Source organism: Onychostoma macrolepis, chromosome 11 (genome assembly GCF_012432095.1).
Source record: "Onychostoma macrolepis isolate SWU-2019 chromosome 11, ASM1243209v1, whole genome shotgun sequence".
Taxonomy (NCBI): Eukaryota; Metazoa; Chordata; class Actinopteri; order Cypriniformes; family Cyprinidae; genus Onychostoma; species Onychostoma macrolepis.
The window spans coordinates 3,380,756-3,392,866 of record NC_081165.1 but is presented as its reverse complement, the minus strand read 5'-3'; the positions used below and the strand labels follow the sequence as shown (position 1 = coordinate 3,392,866).

Sequence of the window (12,111 nt, the reverse complement as noted above, 5' to 3'; positions counted from 1 at the left end):
AACACAATACTTTCTTTACTGAGGTGAATCTCTGTTCTGAGACAGTCAGACAGCCTAGAATGCGCGCAAAGAGCGCTCCCTCATAATCACTATAGTTGTCTCTCACTTCAATTCATTGCGATCTCACAACGTTCCGTTAATAACTGCACAATTAATCTCTTATTTACATCGTATCTACACTTTGTTATAATGAGATGATCCCCGACCTTGCAGAACTCAGCGCTTGACAAAAACTCGGCATTTTGATCGGTAAGTGGATTCTAACTTAAACACTTCTGGTCACTGCGTTCAAGAAATCAGCGCACATGTCTGTGAACGGCTACATTGCTCAACGCTTTAAATATGTTTCGCCAATATCAGATGGGGCCCCCTGATTCCCCGGGGCCCTAAGCGGCCGCTTACCTCGCTTATTGGTTAAGTCCGCCCCTGTGCATATCATTGCTCTTTTGTTGATTTTGATTGCTTCCATTGTCCTCATTTTTAAGTGACTAAATGTATGTGTATATATATATGTGTGTGTGCGCGTTTTTGTGACAAATCAGGACATAGATTTGTATAATGACAAGGGTATGACATAGGTATACAAGGAGAAGGTGACTTTTCAGGACATTACCCCATGTCCCCACTTTTCAAAAGGCTTATACCGGTAAATCACACAGAATGGAGTGTATTGAAAATCTGAAACAGCACAAAGTTTCCTGTAAGGGGTAGGGTTAGGTGTAGGGTTGGTGTAGGACAATAGCACATACAGTTTGTACAGTATAAAAACTATTACGCCTATGGGATTTCATTTCAACAAGTGCCACACACAGCCTTGGACATCAACAACAAATCACCTGCACTGTACAATAAGGACAACAACATTCTAACGAAAAGCATTTTACTTACAATTCCCATTTTCTTTAATCATACCATTGTGGTTCAAACTCTGAATATTTATTGGGAAAATTAAAAGAATGCAAAGTTCACAAACCACAATTTCTAAATAACAATGTTTATTGATGAATGGTTTGTCTTCTCAGGTTGTGTATGGACACTAGAGCATGTCATTGTTTAAGTGAATTTGAGAAGAGCCTCTTCCTGTTGTTTTGAATTAGAGTTGAATGTCTCTCTTCCAGTTTCACTCAGTGCTGCTGTCAGCTAGCAAGCAGACCGTTCATGCATTCAGACAGGAGAGACCAAGAGCATATAGCACTTCACAACAGTTTAAGGTACAGTGCACGCAGACACACACACACACACACACTGAACAACGCCAGCCTACATAATTTCAGTTTATGTGTGAAATGTAGTATTCTTTTTTTCTGATCTGCCCAGATCTGATCTGTAATGAGAGTGAAAGTGTTTTCTACAGATTGTGTCATTTATATTCAAAATTGCTTTGCTTGTGTTCATGACTCTGCATAAGAGAAGTAACATGGTTTATTAGTAGATATTTGTTGATATCCGTTGTCCTCGGTTTGTAACAGGGTGGGCATCTATGTTAACCAATATTAATTTTGTGTATTGTGTATTGTTTTACATATGGTTCATTTTGATGTACAAAATATGCATCTAAATATCCAAACTTTGTAAAAGGTTAGCTTTACTGTATACTTTATACTTTTTTTCTAGATCAGGAAATAAACTCAAGTCACATGACATATTCCTGCAATGTGTCTTATCTGCATTCTTGTAATTCTAGCTCGCATTAATTCAATGTAAGCATAACATCAACTTGTTCACAGTCATGTGACTTCATCTGACTGCAAGACAAAGGTCTCTTTCAGGGCAACATAACAAATCAGGGCATTGCTTGTCTCAGCCATTTCCTTATTCTCTAGCAAAAGCAGAGATCCTGTAGTTGCTGTCAAATGATAGGCTATTATGTGGTTACTTAATATCTTATGCACTGTAAATATACAGGAGTGTACTGTAATTAGCTTCAGAAAAGCTAACTGTATATGATACAGCTTTTATATTTCAGTTTCACAACTGGCATGTTAAGCATGTAGCACTGTTACACCCCATCTAGGGAAGAAGCACAACATGAAAGGACTTGCATGGACAAAAGATGTGCAACAACAAGTTTATTGGGAGTATTAAATTGGGAGTAATTAATTTATTTAATTTGGGAGCTGACAAGACCAAAATAACAAACTAAATGTTCTTAGTTTTTAAACCTCTACCTTACTAAAATAAAATAAAATAAAATAAAATACACCACTTTCGATACACCTCTTTTCAACAAAACAAAACAAAACAGTTGAAAACAACTATTCTTATGTCCATGATGTGTGTTTCTCATAGGCTATATTGAAAGTGATGTTCCTCTGGTGTGTTCTGGTTCTTGTGAACCTGGTATCTGTAGCTACAGGCACCAATGCAGGAGTTAAAGTCAGACTAACTCAGAAGGGGCTTGAATATGGTAAGTAAGCAAAACAATACTAATACTTTTAACTCAAAATGGAACAAAAACTTAAACATAAACATGCTTTGTGTTTTTTACTTAAACATGCTTTGCGAGACAGATCTCAGGGTACTCATTCTGAGGTACAGCTTCTAAATGTTGCTTTGTTTTGATTGCAGGTCGACAGATTGGAATTGCCTCAATCCAGCAGAAACTCAGAACTATTAAAGTACCAGATATAAGTGGCACAGAAAAGGTGGATCCTATTGGAAAAGTTCAATACAGTTTTACAGGGTGAGATCATTATCTCTTTTAATTCATGGTCCTATAAATTCCTACTATGTAAACATTAAACCTAGTTGACACATTCAAAATGACATTTGAGTAATTCTATGACACATAAATTCCATTTGATTTGTATTCTCCACATGATTTTAAGTGTTTTTTCAGTGTTGAGATTTTAGGATTGTCCCCTACTGACAAATACAACAAATAAAATCCAAGTATTAAAAGAGATATTTACTTGGCCTTGCAAAATTTACTTCCCAAAAAATGCATGATGCCACATTTGTAATAAAACAAAGAGGCATTGAAGAAAAGAGGAGATGAGTTATATGAACATATGGTAAACTTCCCCGATGTACCTGTTAGGATGCAGATTGTAAATCTGGGACTTCCCAAATCAGCACTGGGGTTAGTTCCTGACACTGGAGTCATGCTCTCAATTGGCAATGCTACATCAATCTGCGTGGAAACTGGAGAGTCAAATACCTCAGAATCATGTAAGTTGAGTGTCCTCATTACTAATTCACACTAAATGAATTAATTAGATTCAGGAATAATGTAAATTATGCTATATAATATCTGATCACTTTGTACACAGAAAAGACAGTGGATCATTTGATCTGGCTGTGAGTGAACTGACCATTAGCACCACTATTGCAGTCACGAGTGATGACACTGGCCGCCCAACAGTCAGCATGACCAACTGTGCAGCAACTGTGGGAAGTGTCAATGTCAAATTTCATGGTGGGGCCAGGTAACACTGTACAACTAACACACAGCAGTCAAGTCAAAGTTCATTGCTAAAGTCAATGTTGAATGCTAAATCACCATATAATGTCACTTTATGTCACAATTAAAATAAACTGAAAATCTTTCAATACAGTTCCTCTTTCAAATTAAATGTTTAATGCAGAAGAAGCCACTCCACAAAATAGCTATGTTGTACAAATATTCTTCTCTACAAATATAACATTTAAAAAGAGGAAGATCTCTGAGGAAGTGAATCCTCTGCTTTTTTAACTGATGCAAGTGAAAATAGCAAGACAATGGCAGGACTTATGAGTCTAAATATACTCTTATAAGTATCAGAAATGTTTGTCCACCTCAAGCAGTTAAGCTACAATTGGTAGGGGTTAGCTTTGTATGATGTTAGTTTTTAATTAAAAAAAAAATGTCAACAATCCATGTTATTATTTGACCCAGTTTACACATAATGACTGTAAATTTTTTGCGCTTTTATTTCCTGTTTTCATGACAGCTGGTTGTATAACCTCTTCAGTTCCTTCATTAATAAGGCTTTACGCAATGCTCTGCAGAAACAGGTAAGTTACCTGTAAACCGGTTACCAGTAAAGTAATTTAGGCTGTGACTGTCCTCTTTATTACCCACTAAACGTGTGCTGTCAAACAAAAACTTAATGTAAGACATACAGTTTCACATTAAAACAATCTGCTGTTTCAGATCTGCCCTTTGGTGGCTGATTCCATTGCTGACATAAACCCCCACCTGAAAACATTAAATGGTGATATGATAATTCATTATTTATTCATTATTGGCATTTCAGGCTTGGTATGAAAATCAACATCATTCAATACAATTTTTCATTACATACATACAAAAAAAAAAAAAATTAATTAATTAAAAAAAGATGACATTTCTGTTGTTGACTCTCCAGTGTTAGCCAAAGTAGACCAATATGCTGAAATTGAATACTCCATGGTGGGGTCTCCTGTCATTTCTAATACTTCCATTGACTTGGGTTTAAAGGTAACCTTAAGCACTACTGTGTGATATATTTTTTTGAGACACATGACAAAATAACTGAATTTAGATGCGTTTCAAAATGTTTAGGGTGAATTCTACAACATTGGACAACACAAGGAACCACCCTTTTCCCCAACACCTTTCTCATTGCCGTCTCAGGACACAGATATGCTATACATCGGAGTATCTGCCTTCACCATCAACTCAGCAGGCTTTGTGTATAACAGAGCTGGTGCCCTCCACCTCTACATCACTGATGACATGGTGAGATAAATGAAATGTGAAGTGTCACTCAAATCTGAAAGTTCAATTTAATTGGAGAAGATATTGCAAATTGTGCAGCTAAATGGGTCTGGTGCATATTTGAATTACTGCTCCAAAGAATGTGCGTTAAGGTATGGAGCAAATTTTGTGCCAATATTCATCAAACAAATCCAGCGTTTTGCAAATAAACACAATCTGCTTTGAAAAGAAAAACTCGACTTTCAAACAAACGCAAACTGATTTGCAAATACAAAACTCTATTTGAGAGAAAATGCAGAGGTATGTATTGTGTGTTACAACTGTGAGACTCATTTGCCTTTTATGACGAAATGTGACTTGATTTTCTCACAAATGCGTGCAGGCAGATTTTCTCACATGTGTCCAAACAGATTTTCTCACAAATGCAATCCAAAAATAGCAGATGGCGCTGTTGGTCAATTTACGCTAGTCTCTCGAGACCCGAAACACCTTTTCAGGGAATACAGCAGTCCAACATGAGTGGGAAAAAGGTGAGTTTCTGTCTTACTATATCTATAATTAACCATTTAGCCTAGGTGTTTTCACAAAGCGTCCCAACTACAAAGTGGTGTAAAGTTGTTAACATGATTGATTAGTTCAAAAATCAGTAGTGACATGGCTAAACATTTAAGTAGGTAGTCTTTCTCTATAAAAACTGATCCATTCTCTGTACCTCTTATCCTCTGTAGAATCGCAGGATATAGAATATATAGGCTGCATATGTTGATACAATTGTTTAACATTCAAAAAAATGCAGAGGTATAACAATAAATTGTCACAATATATTGTAATACTAAAATGCAGATGTATTTTGGATAGCGAAAAATGAATTTTATTTTTACATTAGGTCAAGTAAGATTTATTGTCATTCTGCTATATATGATGTGACATAGCCTACAGTGGAGAGAAATGTTGTAGGCTACCTCTGCAGTAAAAGTTTAAACAAGTATAAAACTACACATAGACAACCTACTGAAAGGAGTAGGCTAAACTAATTACAAATAGGCTACTATAATCAAACTAGTTTAAGTTCAGATGAGCTTTATTGTGATTCAACTATACAAAATATTATCTAAACATCGATATCCCTTTAGAAAATTAACCATGGTTTTACTAAATAAATACAGTGGTATTTGCATAAAAGCTGCCATTACAGAAATGGTAACCTGCAAAAAAAAAAAAAAGATGGTTACCACACTTTTACTATAGTAAAACCAACTTTACTTTTCATAAGGGATATCATAGTTTATTATCATATTTATGTTTATGTACAGTATAGCATACAGTAGTTTATATACATGCCTTGTACAACATTTAAAACTAAAAGTGGCCTGTAAGGAGATATTTCATATTTCAACCAATATTTTACTCTGAATACTGGAAGATTTTAGTCTGACGATAGCCTGTTTGGAAAAGCCCAACTCAAAATATGTAGCTTTTTATATATGGCCGAGCAACATTTTAACTCATGAAGTTAAGAATAAAAGGCTACTGTCAGGAATTATATTAGTGGCTCTTCAAAATGCAAACGTTCGTTATCTGAGTCATTCCGAGAAGAGTCCTCGCTGTCCAGAGTGTGTCTTCACCCGTGTAGCGTGCCATCATCCAACGCACAGAAAAAGAAAGTAGGCTAAATTCTATGATGAAGCTTGACATTTTGATGCCATTTTTCAGGGGCATCTACATGTTTATCTGGTTGATCTCAGATCTCAGACATGCGATCAGAGCGCTCAGTGTGAGGCGGGATCACATTACAGGAGAAACTGTCCCTCTCCTTACTTTCATACAGATTATATAGGCCTAATCAGAGAATATTTGTTTTCAATTTGAATTGGTTTATTTAAAAGTAGAGATGTCAAGCTTTCTATACATATATGTATCATGTATGTGAGGCATATTTGCACTGAGATTCAGGTTGTTTTATTAATGTGCCAGTGAAGAAAATTCCCAGAAGACAGCAGAGAACACACCCTGTTTGTTTGTTTGTTTTCTTTATTTTACAAAAGCACATTGTTCTCTTGTTATTAAGACTATACACAAATAAAAGTAGAATCTTTGCAGTTTAAAACTATGCAATACTCGTATCTGTATTTTTAGTTATTTTCGTGGTCATCATGAAAACGTGACAAAACCCACGGCCTTCGACCCCAAAGATTATTTTCTAATCATTCCATTGTTAAAATCATTCTGAAATACTGGTAAACCACTGTTTATTAAAACGCTGAATTTAGTATTATATCAGCGTGAACTTCTCCCCAATTCACATGACAAGAGTGACACCAGAAGAGAAATATTCATCATTTTGCTTAGCTACAAAATTACATAATTATTTTTGACACAAATAATTGCACAGTGTTATAACATTTAAAAAGTTTTAGATATTGCACTAAATAATTATTTGTTTTCAATTATTATTATTTTTTTTTGTTAATAATTAATGACCTCTTGGGTCAATTTGAGACAAGCAAATTAAATTGTCTAAGCTTTCATTTTTGGTACACAATATTGTCGCTATCCATAATACATTTGCATTTAAAATTACTATATATTGTGACACAATTTATTGTTATACCCCTGCATTGTTTTGAATGTTAAACAATTGTATCAACATATGTAGCCTATATATTCTATATCCCGCAATTCAACAGAGGATAAGAGGTAAAGAGAATGGATCAGTTTTTTATAAGGAAAGACTACCGACTTAAATGTTTAACCATGTCACTACTGATTTTTGAACTAAACAATCATGTTAACAACTTTACATCACTTATTGTGAATTTCACTAACTTTGTAGTGGGGACAATTTGTGAAAACACCTAGGCTAAATGGTTAATTATAGATATAGTAAAACAGAAACTCACCTGTTTCCCACTCATGTTGGTCTGCTGTATTCCCTGAAAAGGTGTTTCGGGTCTGGAGAGACTAGCGTAAATTGACCAACAGCGCCATCTGCTGTTTTTGGATTGCATTTGTGAGAAAATCTGTTTGCACGCGTGAGAAAATCAGTTTGGACACATGTGAGAAAATCCGCCTGCACGCATTTGTGAGAAAATCAAGTCACATTTCCTCATAAAATAGCAAATGAGTCTCACAGTTATAACACACAATACATATTTGTCCATACCTCTGCATTTTCTCTCAAATAGTTTTGTAGAGATCCCTTTCACGATCCTCCTGAGGCGGCGGTGCCTGCTTACGATCCTCCCGAAGCGGCGGCTCCCGCTCACGAAGCGGCGGTGTCCGCTAAGGTTTCCTCCGAGGGGGCGGGGCTCGTTCCAGGCCTTCCCGAAGCGGCGGTGTCCGCTCACGATCCTCCCGAGGCGGCAGAGGCCGCTCACGATCCTCCCGAAGCGGCGGTGCCCTCTCACGATCCTCCCGAAGCAGCGGAGCCAGCCATTGCCCGTTCCAGGGTGGCAGCTCCACACACACTGTTGTGGTGGCCGCTGGTTCTGCCCTGGGTCCCCATCCCGCCGGTGCTGCCTCAGTCCCCAGGTCCCCCACCAGCACACGGACCTGAATGTTTTAACCTTATATTATTTTCCCTTTACATAATTGTTAAATAGAGAAATAAGCTAGCAAAAGCTGTTTGTCCCCAAAAAAACTGCTTGCATACAGACAGCTGACGTACTGACACTCAACCCTGCAAGACCATACTGGTGAACCAGCATCACCAGCCCCATTTTGCTAAAGAACATCATGAATATGCTGGTCCACCAGCTAGACCAGCACTAGCAAAAACCAGCCTGGACCAACACTATACCAGCATAAACCAGCCTGGGCCAGCTTGGAATCCATGCTGGTTTATGCTGGATTTTTTTCAGCAGGGTAGATTCTTTCTGTCATCACCCACCCCCATTTACTTGGTGATCACAACACAAGGGGCCTCATTTATAAAGCGTGCGTATGCACAGATTTGATCTTAGAGTGTGCGTACGCTTAAATCCACGCCAACGCTTATATTTATAAAAACGGTCTTTGACGTGGAAAAGTGCTTAGCGTCACGTCAGGGTCCGAGCAGACGTACGCACTTTTTATTGTCGGAGTAATGCAGATTTTTTCAAATGTAAGCTGTTCTTGCAGGTCGCTGTTCTAAATTATGATGATTGGTGATATTTTATATGTTAATGATATTAATTAGGAGTCGTTTACAAGGCAGAGAGCTGAAACCATTCAATTGCGCGCAAGTTTCACATCTGAAAGAGGCGCGTACGCTCGTTTTCTGTTCGTACGTTCATTCTATGAATCGCACGTACGCATTTCTGAGAAACGATCGTAAAATCAAATTTAGGACGGTTTCTGCGCAACAATTTATAAATGAGGCCCAAGGTATGGCAGCAATGTCCCAGATGGGACCACCCTGTAAAAATGTTCTCATGACAAGCTTCCGTCTCTCATGATCCACCTTGGTGCAGGTGCTGGTTCTGTTAAAAAAGAGGCAGTACAAACCTTTTAGGAATTTTCACTGCATCATCAAGGATCTCCTTGGAGACTTCCATTATACAGTATATATAATACAGTGATGAAAGAACTAGAATTGTCAGAAATTTGATCTGCTGGTTTGTTCTTCATACAGTGCCCTCCACTAATATTGGCAAATGTGATTAGTATCATATGGTAAATCTGAGAAAAGGTGGGCTGTGAAAATAAATCTCCATTGTTTATCCTTTTGATATTGCATTCAAAGAATTCACAAAATTCTAACCTATCATTGAAGTAAAACAATTGAAAGTGGGGAGAAAATCTCATGATAAAATAAATGTTTTTCTCCAATGCATGTTGGCCACAATTATTGGCACCCCTAGAAATTCTTATGAGTAAAATATCTCTGAAGTATATTCCCATTCATATTTACATTGTTTTAGCACACTAGGAGACTAGGAGAATGAAATTGTCCAGCTATGACTTCCTGTTCCAAAGGATTATGAATATAAAGAAAACAAAGGCCAAATTCCCTTAATCATCCACCACAAAGAGTAAAACCAAACAATAAAGTTCTGATGTACAGAACAAGATTGTTGAGCTTCACAAAATAGAAAGTTGCTGTAAGACAAAAGCTAAAGCATTGAAAATCCACATTTCCACCATCGGGGCAATAATTAAGAGGTTCCAATCAATTAAAGATGTTAAAAATCTGCCTGGAAGAGGACGTGTGTCTATATCGTCCTAATGCATGGTGAGGAGGAGAGTTTGAGTGCCCAAAGACTCTCCAAGGATCACTGCTGGAGAATTGCAGAGATTAGTTGAGTCTTGGAGTCAGAAAGCCTAAAAAATATATATATCAAACAGCCCCTACATCAGCACATGTTGTTCAGGAGGGTTTCAAGAAAAATTCTCCTCGCTCATCCAAAAACAAAATTCAGCATATACAGTTGTCAGACATGACTGGAACTTCAAATGACACTGGCTTCTCTTTGCAGCAAACCCACTAGATGGGTTTAGTTCAAACAGGGATAAAAAGTACCCCATGCCCACGGTTAAATACACTGCTGGATCTTTAATGTTGTTGGCCTGTTTTTCTGCCGGAGGTCCTGGACATCTTGTTCAGATGCATGGCATCATTGGATTCTCTCAAACATCAACAGATAAAAAATCTAAACCCGTCTGCCTCTGTTAGAAATCTTATAATGGGCTGTGGAATCTGAAGGATCTGGAGAGATTCTGCATGAAGGAATGGTCTCTGATCTCTTATCAGGTGTTCTCCAAACTCTTCAGGCATTACAGGAGAAAACTCAGGGCTGCTATCTTGGGAAAAGGACTTTGCAATAATTGGGTGCCAATAATTGTGGCCAAAATGAACTAGAGAAAGCATTTATTTCACAATGAGATTTTCACCCCACTTTCAATTGTTTGACTTCAATGATAGGTTAGAATTTTGTGAATTTTTTTAATGAAAAATCAGAAGGATAAACAATGCAGACTTATTTTCACAGCCACCTTTGCTCATGTTTACCAAGGGTGCCAATATTAGTGGAGGGCACTGTAGAAGGGTAGCTGAGCGCAGCTAAAATTTACTTTTTTTTTTTTTTTTTGCAGATTCCCTCTGGTTCTCCAATTCGTCTAAACACAAAGACATTTGGAACATTCATTCCTCAAGTATGAAAATACATAGACATGTTCAGTTATTAAATTCAAAACACTGACTTCAAGATTATTTATTTCAGATTGAGAAAATGTATCCTGGTCTGATGATGAAGCTTTTGGTTGAGACAGTGAAGGAGCCCCTCATTACATTTGAACCGAACAACGTGACTGTTCAGGCCAGCAGTACAGTGACAGCTTACGCAATTCAGCCCAACAGCACATTATCTCCACTATTTGTCCTCAATCTGGTGAGTCGCACCAGGAGGAGGAATAACCAAAAATGAATTTAAATGAGGTGAGAAATTTTTTATAATGATTTTCCCTTCAACCAACAGGAGGGCAGTGTCAGTACTCACATATATGTGACTGAGCTCAAACTGGCAGGAAACGTGACACTCAACAAGTGAGTTTTGGAGCCATAAATGCAGTCTATACATACAGTATACAGCTGGATGTGTGTTTATGTTCTTAACTTATTAAAGGATTGTTACAAACTATAATTCTCTTGAACAGAATTGATATGAGCTTAGCAAAAAGCTATGTGGGACCATTCCAGGTAAGACGAAACTAGGAAAAGTGTTTAAATCTGAAAGCAATAATTCAGAAACTCAACATAAAATTTTAATCGACAGGTGACATCTCTTGACAATATTTTCACAATAGTCTTGAAGGTTGCTGTCATTCCCAAGGTTAATGGTAAGAGTTTATTTTTATTTTTTGTTGTTATTTCTTCTTATTGGCATTTTAAGTGAAAAACTTCAAAAGTTCATTTTTATTGTTATGTACTCTTTTCAGCTCGTTTACAGGAAGGTTATCCACTTCCTGCCATTGGAAACATGCAACTTGTAAACAGTCAACTCCAGGTTCTGAAGGTAAGCTTTTATGTATATTAATGTAATACTTTTATATAGTCTATGTTGTCATAATAATAATAATTATATATATATATATATATATACACACACATATATATGTATATTATTTAATATATATAATATAGTAATATTTTTCTTTTCTTTCTTTTTTTTTGTATCCCACAGGACTACTTGTTGATTGGAACGGATGTTCAATTTACAGGATAAATCTCACCTGAATTGGCGATGGATAAATAAATAAATAAATACATACATACATAAAGTAAATGCTGATTTACTACTGGAGACAATGTTTTTAAAGGTGATTTTTTTAAAGAAATAATTTACGTCTTTAACATTTCTATTTGAAATTTAACTTTGCATTACATACATGTTTTGAATAAATAAACTTTTGAATAAATAAACAAAGATTTGACTTCTGGTTCTTAGATTTTA

The 12,111-nt window shown here is 36.7% G+C and overlaps 1 protein-coding gene across 1 annotated transcript; it reads left to right on the top strand.

Moving 5' to 3' along the window:
• Positions 1-1,118: 1,118 nt before the first annotated feature.
• Positions 1,119-12,048, top strand: LOC131549421 (bactericidal permeability-increasing protein-like). The gene is given in 17 exon segments (XM_058791589.1): positions 1,119-1,211; positions 2,290-2,407; positions 2,569-2,683; positions 3,041-3,120; positions 3,123-3,171; positions 3,273-3,428; positions 3,933-3,996; positions 4,136-4,196; positions 4,350-4,441; positions 4,526-4,702; positions 10,754-10,813; positions 10,882-11,049; positions 11,137-11,204; positions 11,315-11,357; positions 11,434-11,497; positions 11,597-11,673; positions 11,842-12,048. Coding segments are annotated over 16 exon segments (1,419 nt in total). The 5' UTR covers positions 1,119-1,211; positions 2,290-2,304; the 3' UTR covers positions 11,884-12,048.
• The last annotated feature ends 63 nt before the right edge of the window (positions 12,049-12,111 follow it).